The sequence below is a fragment of the Elephas maximus genome, chromosome 15 (assembly GCF_024166365.1).
Source record: "Elephas maximus indicus isolate mEleMax1 chromosome 15, mEleMax1 primary haplotype, whole genome shotgun sequence".
Lineage (NCBI taxonomy): Eukaryota > Metazoa > Chordata > Mammalia > Proboscidea > Elephantidae > Elephas > Elephas maximus.
Genome location: NC_064833.1, coordinates 77,266,647 through 77,279,470, shown reverse-complemented (window position 1 = coordinate 77,279,470; position 12,824 = coordinate 77,266,647). Strand labels below are relative to the sequence as shown.

General features: G+C 38.2%; 1 protein-coding gene across 2 annotated transcripts in view; it reads right to left on the bottom strand.

Annotated features, from left to right (window-relative positions):
- Positions 1-377: 377 nt before the first annotated feature.
- Positions 378-12,824, bottom strand: part of ARMC1 (armadillo repeat containing 1) — a 58,737-nt gene continuing 46,290 nt past the window's right edge. For both annotated transcript variants that reach the window (XM_049854118.1, XM_049854117.1), the window contains exons 5-7: positions 11,516-11,632; positions 11,356-11,430; positions 378-10,575 (exon numbers count right to left, since the gene is read on the bottom strand). In XM_049854118.1, coding sequence (XP_049710075.1) covers positions 10,384-10,575; positions 11,356-11,430; positions 11,516-11,632 — 384 coding nt within the window. In that variant the 3' untranslated portion in view covers positions 378-10,383. The remainder of the gene's footprint in view (positions 10,576-11,355; positions 11,431-11,515; positions 11,633-12,824) is intronic.

The following is a 12,824-nucleotide window of genomic DNA, read 5'->3' as shown; positions in this document are numbered from 1 at the left end:
TATGTATTCCTACCAAACAGGTAAAGAGAAATAATAGCCATAACTTGCTAAAAAGTCATATAAAATAGCTGCTTTTCTACTGATGACATTTTTGCTTCTAGTGTTTCGGTTTCCTATTTTTAATTTGGAGAATTTATCAATACACAGGAAACGTGTGGCACCCAACTAACTAAGGTTTATACGCCAACATAACTCTACGTATGTACAATAAAAGCTGTAATTTATAACAGGTACCAAATAACCATGTGAGATTATTACAACTATCAAAGGCATTCCAAAACATTTATTTATGCTTTTTGGTTACTAGTTTTAAAAAATTTATTTCCATTTTCTTAAGTATCCAATTGCTTAAATTTAAGCTTTCTGCCCAGCAGTGTCTTCAGAAATTTTTTAACTGTGCTTTTGCCTTTTAATTTTTTTTTTTTTTTTTACTTTGTCATGGTCTAGATTCCACATGAATGGAGAATCCAAACATTTTTGAGTGTGTGCGTTGTTGAACCACTTATTTTAGGGTAGGTAATACAATTTGGGGCTAAAATAAAGGAGACTTTCAAGGTTAAGAAACCTCAAACCTATAAAGGATGTCTGCCAATAAATCAGTAGCATTGTGCTAGATGCTATTTAGGGAACCCTGACATTTGTAACGTGGAACACATCAAACACAAGCACCCGAGGGCAAAGTGACCACACTAGAAACCATACAAATCCAAGGAAATAATAAATAAAACAGTAAAGATATCCAACAATCAGTTTTCATACAAGCTTTTGTTCCAAATTCTGTTTTGTGAAACTAGTTTCTGAAACCAGTTGGTTGGAGGCAAGAGGCTTTGCTGAACTGAGCAAAAGCTTGAAGATAAGAAGAAACCTTAGAAGATCTTTAGATCTTAAAAAGTGCAAGAACTCAGTCAGTGGTTCTCAACCTTGGGTGCCTAATTAGCATGACCTCAGAGGTGTTGAAATCTACCGATGCCCTTATCCAGATACTCTGGTTCCATTGCCTAGAGTGGAGATAGACAATGCTATTTATTAAAAGTATGCAGGTAATTCTAATGCGCAGACGCAGTTGAGACACATCAAACAGATGCAAGAATCAAATGAAAGGATCACAACAAGCAGATGGTAATCTAGGAGTCTGAAGATCTCTCATGGAAATTACCTCATCCATGCTAAGAGAAAAATTATTAGTGACTAAGTTGTTAAGACTGAGCACATTCTCTTTCTGGTTAATTGTAAATGGCCCTAGGATAAAACGAATTCAACTTGTCTTTTTAATCCACTACGAATTTAAGAACAGTGATATAAGAATTCAATAATGGATATAAGAACAAAAGAAATTTCATAATGGGTCAATCCCAGCAATTCTTTTTCCACCCTTAGGGAGGGACCTATCCCCCCCGCCACACACACACACACACACACACACACACACACACACATTTTGAATTTTACTTGTTGCTGACTCTCATCAGATACTAATTAAATCTTCTATTTTTTATATCATAATATCATCTCTCTCCTGGATCCATCTCATCAATATTTAAACATCCCAGTGTCTCCCATCTTCAAATGCCACTACTAGATCCCCCATCATCATCCTTGCCCGCAACCCTATTCTCCCAGTGTCTCCTAGCTCAGTGTCCACATCTCCATCAGTGCAGCCGCTCATTCAGAATCCTGTAGTCTTCCCTGACTATTCCTTGACTATCCACGTCCACTGCTACCACTGCCCCTGTACAGCACTTAAAACAGCCTTACAATCTCATATCTTCAGATTTACTGTTCTCCCCTCAAATCCACTCTCACTCTAGCCTGACTACTCTCATTTTAAGCAAGTCACCTAACTCGTGCTTCAGTTTTCATCTGTTAAACGGGAGATTTTGCAGACCTCATAGGATTGTTGTGAAGATCAAGTGAGTAATAGACGAAAGCCCTCAGCCACTGTGGCACATTAGTGGTAGCTATTCTGAGTTTATTAACAAGCAAATCTTTAATAGCAACTGGCTACTTACATGTGGAAACCCTGGTGGTGTAGTGGTACAGTGCTATGGCTGTGAACCAAAAGGTCAGCAGTTCAAATCTACCAGGCGCTCCTTGGAAACTCTATGGGGGCAGTTCTACTCTGTCTTACAGGGTCTCTATGAGTCAGAATCGACTCAATGGCAGTGGGTTTGGTTTTGGTTTGGGCTACTTCCATTAGGGAAGGAAATACTGTAATATCCAGAAACTAAATGAAAGGGTCTGCAAAGCCTTGTTCAATCTGGTTTCCAACCACATTCCAGTATCATAATTTTAGACTCAACACACTAGGCTCTCTCCTACCTTTGAGCCTTTGCAACATTGTTCCTTTTACCTGGGATGCTTTCGCCTGCCCCACCTAGCCAACTAATTTCTGTTCACCTTTCAGCTCTGGCTTAAACTTTAACTCTTTCTAGGAAGCCTTTCCTGACCACCCCCCTCCTCCACCACCATCGGGTACCTATGGTTTCTACTCCCAAGCCTCCTGTACTACTTACTTCCTTGTACATCACACTTGTGAAGATCTGTTCCGTGACCTTCCTTCCCACTAGACTGTGAGTGCAGTGATGGGTCATCCCTATAATCCTACCAATTAGCACCACAACTGGGACAGCACAGGTTTTCAAATATTTGGTAGCTGACCTTAACGACGTAACTAAAAACTACCCTTAGGGGTTATGTTCACATAGAAGCTCCTGACTCCCTTCAACATCTATCAGTAATTGTTGGCATCTCTCTATCGCTGTGCTTTTCTTGAGCTTCACCAACCAGGAAGATCAAGAAAGTACCTCCATTATTTATTTTGACTATAACTTTTGTGGAGGTGACAAAGCATCTGCTTGGCCTATTTTGTTTTGCTTTCACAATACTAAGAAATCGTATACTGAAGGAAAAATGCTGATTTGATTTCCCATCCTGGATTATAATGAATAGCTCAAAGATCAGAATCTGAATTTAGAATATATTTTTAACTCATTACCTTATGCCTGCCTACACTTGCTACTTACTATCCAATTACAGAGTGAAAAGGGAATCTACATTAGATTGTCATCTCCAGATTTGTATTATACACCTCCTTCCATAAAACAAAAACCAGCAGTCCCTGGGTGGTGCAAACAGTTAAGCGTGTGACTACTAGCAAAAAGGCTGGCAGCTGGAAACCACCCAGAGTGCCTTGGAAGGGAGGTCTGGAGATCTGCTTCGGAAAAGGTCACGGCCTTGGAAACCTGATGAAGCAGTTCTGCTCTAAACACTTGGGGTTGCCAGGAGTTGGAATTGACTCAGTGGCAACCAATAACAACAGTCCTTTCACCAAGCTCTATAAATATCTTCACTCAGAAGTGTTTTTATACATTGTTTCCTGTCTTTAAGCTATTGACTGCTGAATCATAAAGCTCATTTTAACTAGTCTACCCATCTCAGTGGGGCCAGAAACCCTTAAGCCTTCTTCCTTACCAGATGTGTCTTGCTTTAATACTTTGACAAGCATCATGTGAATATAATTTTTAAAAAACAGACCTTAAATTGCCTGGAGGAACTTGATACATTAAAAAAAGATAATGATGATGAAATACAAAATCAGAACTGAAAGTGCAAGTCAGGCACTTTTTCTCTGAGCTTCTGTACTGAGAAGTCATCATTCCTTTCTCCCTGAGAAGTTTATCTCCTCAACTTGACTCCTGTCCTCCAGCTCAACTTTCTGGATTTGCCGTGTATCTTTTCACATCTTCTTTAAATTCCCTATGACTTTCCCTGTCATTTTTAATTCATTCTATACCACAGTACCAGTCTTCAAATAATTGAGCATAGTTCAAACCATTCCTTTTTTCCCCTACCAATCAGACAAGTATCTTTGCCCCTTTTTAGTGCACGTTCCATTGCCTCATTGTGCTCCCTTTGGGTAAATGGAGTATTTCTATATACCACAGACTACACACTGAGCATTATTTTCAGTGTGTCCTAATGTAACTGATGGCATAGTGGTTAAATGCTATGGCTGCTAACCAAAAGGTCAGGCAGCAGTTCAAATCCACCAGGCGCTCCTTGGAAATTCTATGAGGCAGTCCTACTCTGTCCTGAATCGAAGGCAACCAGTTTGGGGTTTTTTTTTTTTGGAATGCAACTATCCTCCGAACTGAAATATTTAAACATGAGAAAATCTGTGCTTATACAACATACATTTTCACATACAACTCCTCATCAGAAGCAAAGAGGTTAGAAAAGGACTTCAGAGCCATCAAGGGCTGGAAACAACCTCAGGACCCAGGCTGGTTTTAAAGCCACCGGCACTGAGGAGGCTTGGGATGGGGGTTCAATTCAACCTTGATAAGAAAGGGCAGTGCAAGAGAGGCAAGCAGAAGCTTTTAAAGCAATCTCTGCTGTCATAATCTACAGAACTACCATAATTAGCAACGAATAGACAAAATGGCACGCTAAGTGGCCAGGTGTACAGCAGACCACTTAGGAGCTGGAAGTGTTTCAAGGATTGGGAGGTAGATTGGCAAGGGTCAAAACAGACAAGGGAGGCTTCATGGAATAGTCAGTTCTTGAAGAATAGATAGAATTTGGGGAGTTGAGAAGTGAGTGTATTCCAGGTAAGTAGAATTCCAAGAGTACTATACATTTATGCAAGACAAAAGATGTCAATTTAACTAAAAACACCAGTGCTAGGTCAATCAGTAGGAAAACAGATGGACAGAGAGTGGGGCAGGTTACAGAAAACCTTAAAAACATTAGAAGAATTTAGACTTGACATAGTAAAAGTCACCCAAGATTTATGAACAGAATAAAAAATTAAAATGTATAACTATCACTTTGGCAATATACCAAAAGGCCACTAAAAAGGACCTCTGAGATTGCAATACCAACTCAGCCCCTTATTAGCTATATTCAAATCTAGTTAGCTTTATTCCCAAGCCTCAGTTTTGTCTGTAAACTGGGTACAAAAAAACCCCAGCTCACTAGACCATTGTGATGATTAGGGATAACACAAGCAAAGAATGTTATTTCAGGAGCTGGTGGCAGCTATGAGTCAGAATTGACTTGACAGCAGTGGGTTTTTTTTTTTTTTTGGTGGAAGTAATCCAGATGTGTGATAATTAAGGTCCGGACAAGGGCAGTAGAGCCTCATATAGTTTGCTTCACCACCTTAACTTACTCAGTAAACACTTCACAAGCGCTCAGGTAGGTATCGTGCCCAATGCTAAGAAAACTTAAGAAACCCTCCCTCTTTACAGATCTCATGATCTCAACAAGAAGAAATTTACTTACGGAAAGTAAAGTACCATAAGTGACAGGCACCAAATGAGAGTAAGTGCCACAGTAGTTCAGAGGAGGAAGGAATCACGGGTGTAAAAGTGATCACAGAGCTACAATGGATTTGGACAGGAAGCAGTGGGAAATACTGTTATACAAAGAGGTGTTAGGAATGGGAAAATATGTTTCATGTGTTAAAAGAGTGGGAAAATGTGACATGTTCAAGAGCTCCTATAAGTCAGTAAGAAAGACCAACAATGCAAATAAAAAATGAATAAAGGATAGAGACAGGTGACAGGGGAAAAAAAAAAATTTAAGCAGCTCAAATATATGAAAAGGTCACTCTCACTCATCCATGAGGTGCTGATTAAAACACCAAAGAAACATTTTTTTTAAGATGGCAAAGAGCCAAACATAGTGTTACAGAGCTGGAGAGGCTGAAGGGAACCAGGAACTCTCCTACTTTGCTGGTGAGAGTGTAAACTGGAATAATTCTATGGAGGCAGGAACTTTCAAAATTATAAACGCTTATACTTTTGACCCAGCAATTCCATCTCTAGGAATAGATTCTACAGATATACTTCCCCAGCACCATTTGCAAGGGCAGAAGATTACAATCAAAGCGCAGCAAAATAAACGGAGCACCAATACAATGGAATTCTCTGAAGCTGTGAAAGAAGGAAGCTGCTTTATATACAGATGTGTGGTAATTTCTAAGATACACTGTTACATTGAAAAAGGTACAGGACATGATACTACCACTTGTGTGGGGAAAAATGAAAGCGCTGGTAATTGCACATAGTATCTCTGGATCGGTACAAAATATTAATGACCGGTGCTGTCTCTGGAGAGGTGAACCAGGTTACTAAGGTCCAAAAGGAGACTTACTCTTCACTGGGTACCGATTTTGAACAGATTACAAAGTTTGAAGTGTACATAAATGAGAACTGTTAACCTATATTGTCTATATTGTGTGATGATGGGTGCTCTGTGCTTTCTTTAAGCATTTTGGTAATATACTGAGCTTGTTATTTTCATAATACAATGAAGGAAATGAGTGTGTAAAGGATGAAATTACAGATAAGAAACAATACAAAGATCTAGAGGGCAGTATGAATATGATTAAAAAAAAAAAAAAAGCCTAAACAAAGCAGTTTCTGTAACAGAGAGAAGCACAACTGTGCCTCACATACAGCAAGTATGTACTAAGGCTCACAGAACATATGGAAGACTAGATTGGGACTCAACTCTCAGGGCATTTTTGAGGCCAAAGTAGTTCAAACTTTAACCTACAGGCCTTTGTAGACTTCCGAGTGGAAACTGATAAAAATACTATTAAGATTAATCTGGTAGATTTGAATGGGCTCAGACCGGACATATACAGGTAGCCAATTTCTGGCCCACAAACAAGTTCTACCTGGCCCAGGCGGTGTTTTAAGGGTCTGAAAGAGCCCACAAATCCAGCAGCACTGAAAATCTAGACCTGCATTCTTAAAAGCCAACAATGCCCATTTAGACAGAACATGGGCTCTCCCTGGGTTTTCTTACAGTCACCTGTCCAGGCTTATTTCTTGCCTTTTCCTAACTTTTCTAACCTTTGTTGACACAGACTTTTTGCTTGCTAGTAAGATACCTGAATTGAGTCACTTGAAATGCAGCAGGCAGAAAGGTCTAGACTAAAATGGTGGCAGGAGAAAAGGAAAGGCACAGCCACGAGACATCAGCTGCAAGCTGCCTTGTGAGAACGCACAGGCTGAGCGTCAGGCTGTCTGGGCTGGAGTCCTGGTTTCACTACACAGTGGCTGTGTAACCTGGGACTAATGAGTTACTTAATCTCTCTCATCTCCCCCATCTGTAAAATAAGGACATGACAGTACCTATCTCATAGCTGTTAAGGGTTAAATGAATAGATATTTGTAAAGCACTTAGCACAGTGCCTGGCACAAAGGTGGTTTTTTTAAATTTATTGCATGCCTACCATGAGCTTGGTTCCGCTAGAAATAAAAAGATTTACAGAGTTTGCACTTGAAGGGTACAGCATAAAAAAGGGGAACTGTCGAAGATGATAACTACAGTGGGGCCAGCGGACAGAGCTAAGGAGATTTAAAAGTCGTTTACACAAAGGTAAGTGATAACAACAGGTAAATTCTTCAAGAGACAAAATTAAGATAGAAATCAAAGAGCTGAGGACTGAATTAAAAAAAAAAAAAAAAAAACAACTCTCTGATTGGTTCTTAGAAGATGAAGTGTCGAAGTATGATTAGAAAAGTATCATGGATCACTTGAGTGTCAAGGCCAAAGAGAACCCTGTCAGACTTCCAGCAACAATTCCATTTTACACATAAGGTTCTGGTTTTCAAAGCGCTACTGACTTCACTGAACCCTAATAATGACCCCACGAAGCAGAGAACTTTATCTCCATTTTACTAAGGATGAAAAAGTTCAGAGATTAAATTATTTGCCTCAGGTCACACAGCTAGTAAGTTAAACAACAGGAAATCCAAACCACTGCTATTTTTATATCGTATATAAGAGTCTCCTGTAACAATTCGTTAAGAATCAGGACAGTACACATTAACCCTAACTCCATTCAACGGAGCAAGGATTACACCCTCCAACTTTTTTTTAAATAAAAATCCAATGGCAGAATAAATTAAGGCATTTGCTAAATAATAACCCATAAATCAGAAATAAACTCTTGCCCAGAAAAAAAAAAAATACCTTATGTTTTTCCTACTTGCCCAACAAATAAGTATCATCCATTTATTTTAATCAATTTTTTAAAAAAGTCTTTTCATTCTTCCAAAAATTATTCTAGCACTTACTACAAAGAAAGGACAGCTAACAGTGTTAATGGTGAAGAAGGCTCTCGCGTTCCCAACGAGCTTAGTAGGGGAGATTCACGGTACACAGGCAACTTCAAAAATATGTGATAAATGCTACAATGAGTACACGTGCAGGAGCAGCTAATCGTGGGGACAGAAGAGGGTGGCGTCGGGAAGGAGGTGAATGGGAGATGAATGGAAATGAGTCAGGTAACACAACTGTGGGAAACTAGGAGACTGCGTATATAAACAGGCTTAAGAGCAACCCATAATGCTTCTATCACAAAAATGCAATATCCATTCAGTTTTAATTGTTACCTTTTATTATTTTACAATATATTTCAAAAAATGCCTTTACAGATGCCTTAACTGCTCTATAAGACCTGGAATAAAAGAACACTTAGAATTAGAACACACAAACATCAAGTTGGAGTATCTACTTGTACGGAACTATTATTACCAAAGGGATGTTGTTTTTTAAATAAGCAGATGTGTGGCAATGTAAAATAAAATACACACTTGTTAGAACAGTAAACCCTGTTTTAATGGCTATAGAAAGGAGGTGGTTTTGTTTCTTTTTAACACAGGTGGTTCTGGCAGCAAGTTATATAATGCGTTTAAAGCAGTATGTGCCCCCGAAAGCTTGTACTTTAAGTCTGTGTGTATCACTTGAATCAGGGTCTAGACAAAAGAAAAAATATAAGCAAATATCTAGTCTGCAAATATGCTTCTCAACACCCATTCCTCTAGGTCACAATGCTAGTGAGCTCAAGACTCTCACTGGTGATGACATTTCACAATAATTTTTCCCCAGTGACAGTGGATGCTTTTACTTTTTTCTAAAAGAGAAAGGATGAAAACACAAAGAAATCCTCCAGGGTTTAATTTTCATTTCACATTCCCCAAGTAGTAAAATAGCAGCTCTGAATGTTGATGAAAAATAATTTCAATTTTTTCCTATTCGTTTTTAGTCATACTAGCATTAAAATTTATCTGGACTTAAAAAAAAAAATCAGTTGCCAAGTATTTCAGAAACTTCGTAAGCACTGTATACATGTAATTAGCACTTATCTATCAAGATACACATCTATACATACAGATATGTATATCTATCTTATATACATATATATATATTTTACCTTCACTGATGTCGTTTTTCCTGGCTGGATATGAGAAACAAGATTAAGAGCCCAACACTGGCTTTCTTTCTTTATAGGCAATAATTTGGGTCTTTTTTCATCAATACCACTGCAGCATTTTCATAATAAATTCACAAAAAGTAATCAAAGGAAGTACCTACAGAACACGCTTCTGCCAGGAAATTCATGCTTTAAGGTTAGCCTCTCTCAAAGTGGCACTATGGCATTACAGGCATTCAAATGTTTTCTTTTTTCAAGTCTGTCAGTTCTTTACTACGATTACTTTTTTCCTAGCAGGGGATAGTATACAGTCACAGAGTAAGGCCTAGAGACCATTTACGGTTGCCTGCAATATTAGGGTGGACATAACACTCAAGAGCTGATATACACCAAACTCAATAGTTGTCAACTACAACTGCATTTTTCACATTCAAATAAAGAGTCTCCAAAAGCACTCCCGCTAATATACAAGCTTCCTTTTCTCGGCTGATTTTATGTTAATCTTATTACAATTATGACAAATTAGACTGTAAAGTTTTTGTAAGCATTGTATCATAAGGGGTTACTGTATTTTAATTCATAAACTGGCATTAGTAATGTCCTTTCTATAAACATGGTTGGCAAAATAAAAAAGGCACAAAAGGGGGACAATGAGAAACACTTTCTTTTGACTTTCAGTTAAGCGTACCAAAGCAAGTATCTTTCATGGAAAAAAGCAGGAAAAAAAAAAAAGTTCAGTAATACATGCACAACTTGAGCTTAAAAAAAAAAAAAATTCCCTTCAGACAGGTCCTGAGGTTTGAGGAGAAAACCGATTTTCCTAATCACGTGCTTAATGTACAATAAAATGTAAAGCCGCACATACATGTTTGGTTTAACAGCGGACCCGTGTAAAAAAGAAAGCAGTGAGGCAATGAAGCAAAACCAAAAATACCTTCATAGGCAAAGCAATTCCACCTGTAGCCTCTGCCTTTTTTAACCACTTAGTGGAGTAAGATGTCCAATAAAATGTAAAATGCAGCATACGCGATTATATAATCTAAAAACTTTTCATGATAATTTATTGCAAATTGCACTTGACAGTTCACCACAACAATGGAACACTGGCCCCTTGTTGGTTCACACAGTCCTTGAGCTTTAAATTTAAGTCACCAGTAAAACGATCTGGATAAAAAATTTGCAGCTGTGCTCAACCAGCTGGCTCCACCTTCTGGGTGCGAACCAACCCGGGACACGGCTTTATCTTGCTCTTTCGTGGGACTCTCATCCTCAGGCAGGTAGTCTGGTAGGTCTGTGTTCTGTTCTACTTCCACAGGAGTATCTTGGAATGGGACCAACATCTGATATATAGAAAATGTTAGGAGTTATTACAAATCAACTTCATATGATACATATATATATCATAAGTTTAAAAATGTACTCATTCTAATTGCCACATTTATTCTCAGTGACTGCAGTCCCTCTTAAGTTTTATTCTCACTGGAAGGTAGGTCCAAGTGCTGAACATTGCGTGAGTGCAGAAAAGTAGAACCATAAATGAGAGCTCAGATGTTGATCTCATGAGGTTCTAGAAGTAAATGTGCAACCTCTGTCTACTTAAAGAAGACTCAAGCAAGTGTCTGCTCACAATGGGACCGTGAAATGCCACTGCCCCTCCTTTCTGTGGAAATCCCAATGAGTTAAAGGTCTATGGATTCCTTCTCCCTATCACAAAGCTAATAGAAATAGTACCAACAGGCAAAGATTTTCACCATATTTACTTGCCCAGTGTTTAGACCTTTATTTTTTGGATTGGCAAAACTAGTTAAGGTAATGAAGAAAGTATTCAAAAGCCAATGTTTTTAAATACCATGTTTTTAGAAACCACATATCCTTTATATCCATATAAAACCAGTAAGATATCTCCACAGAAATAAAAGAAGTTCTATTCACAAGAGCAGACTTTGAAACCCACAAAAGGGCTGTTTCTAAAAGGGTTAACTATTAACCAAGAATACATGAAGATACTCCTATCCAGCCTCCTAAGTATTTGGCAAGTGTTGGGCTAGAAATACCGGCCATCTGCTGGCTATAATCAAGCGTTAGAGTTAGGCATAAATAAAATTTTTAAAAGCTTTTACCTCTTCTCCACTTTCACTTTTCACAACTTGCTGAGCTTTCATAACCTTAGTTGATGCTATTGCTGACGCCAAAGCCTAGTCCAGGATAAAAAGGACACATTTTGAACAACGATGTGTTTTTCTGTAATCTCAAAAAAATTTAGCCATTTAAAATACTAACCTCTGCTTTCAAATCTGAACGAATGCGCACCACACATCTTTGAACAGCCATTTGAAAAGTAAAGCTAATAACTCCTTTAATTTTTAACAAGGCCTCTTCACATAGATTTCTTCGAGACTGAAAAAACCAAAGCAAATTGTTATTAAAATAGCTAAATAATAAAAGGGAATAAATCAACTCAAGCCACAGTGAACCAGTCATTACATTCTAGGGGCAAAATGTTGCAAATGTCCCTGATTCAGTTCTACTATCTCATTCTTGAGGGCACAGTGCTTAATTAAGTTTATTAAATTTTACAAGACCAAGAGAGTAATAATTCCTACTTCTGCTAGATTTCATTCAAGCTCCATTACTAATATTAAGTTTTAATAATTTTCATCAGAAATAAATTAACCAATATCAATTTGCATCTTGAAGGTAAGAGAATGGAACTAAGAATAAATAAGAGAAAATGCTGAAAAGCAAATGTTCCTCTAGCTCAAGGGTGGGTAAAATATGGCCCACCATCTGCTTTTGTAAATAAAGTTTTATTGGAACATAGCCATGCACATTTCTTTATACACTGTCTAAATAAGGCAACTTTCATGCTAAGGCAGAGCCAGGAGATACAACAGAGATGATATGTCTGCAAAGCCTATATACTATCTGATCCTTTATGGAAAGTTTGATAACCCCTGCTCTAACTTAAAAATCTCTAGGACTAAATTCTAATAGAGCATTCAGTGTTTACATCACTATTCCTTAAACCACGTGGTATTTATAAAGTCATGGAGTCACCACATCCTTCATTTACGGCATTCTTAGTAGTTACCACTACAGCCTTAGAGGTTATCAATATCCTCTTTTTGGTTCTCATTTTCTTCTGATAGTGCTGATAACACAATGTAACACACTTTCAATGCTTTTCTGCTTTTCATACTACACACCACCCTGGTTTTTCAACTACACCATTGTCATCTCTGTCTCTTCTTACATCCAAGGTCCAGTGCCTGAAGCGAAGTTATTTTCATTCTACTTTTCCCTCAGATAATTAACCTATTCTCGTCACTTTGACTGTCATCACTATGTAGAAGCACTCATGTACATCTCTAATTTGACTTTGCTCCCATTTGTCTATCAGACATACTCTTAGGTATCAAGTGGTCATCTTAAATACAAGGTACAAAGTCAAAACGGACTAAAAGGTAACTAGTGTCTCCTCATCGTCCCTTCATCCCCAGCCCACATGCTAAGTCACTCTCTCAGTTTTCCTGTTTCTGTATGGAGACCAGGTTCTGATTAAGTACTTCTGAGGGGATAGTAATCTGCA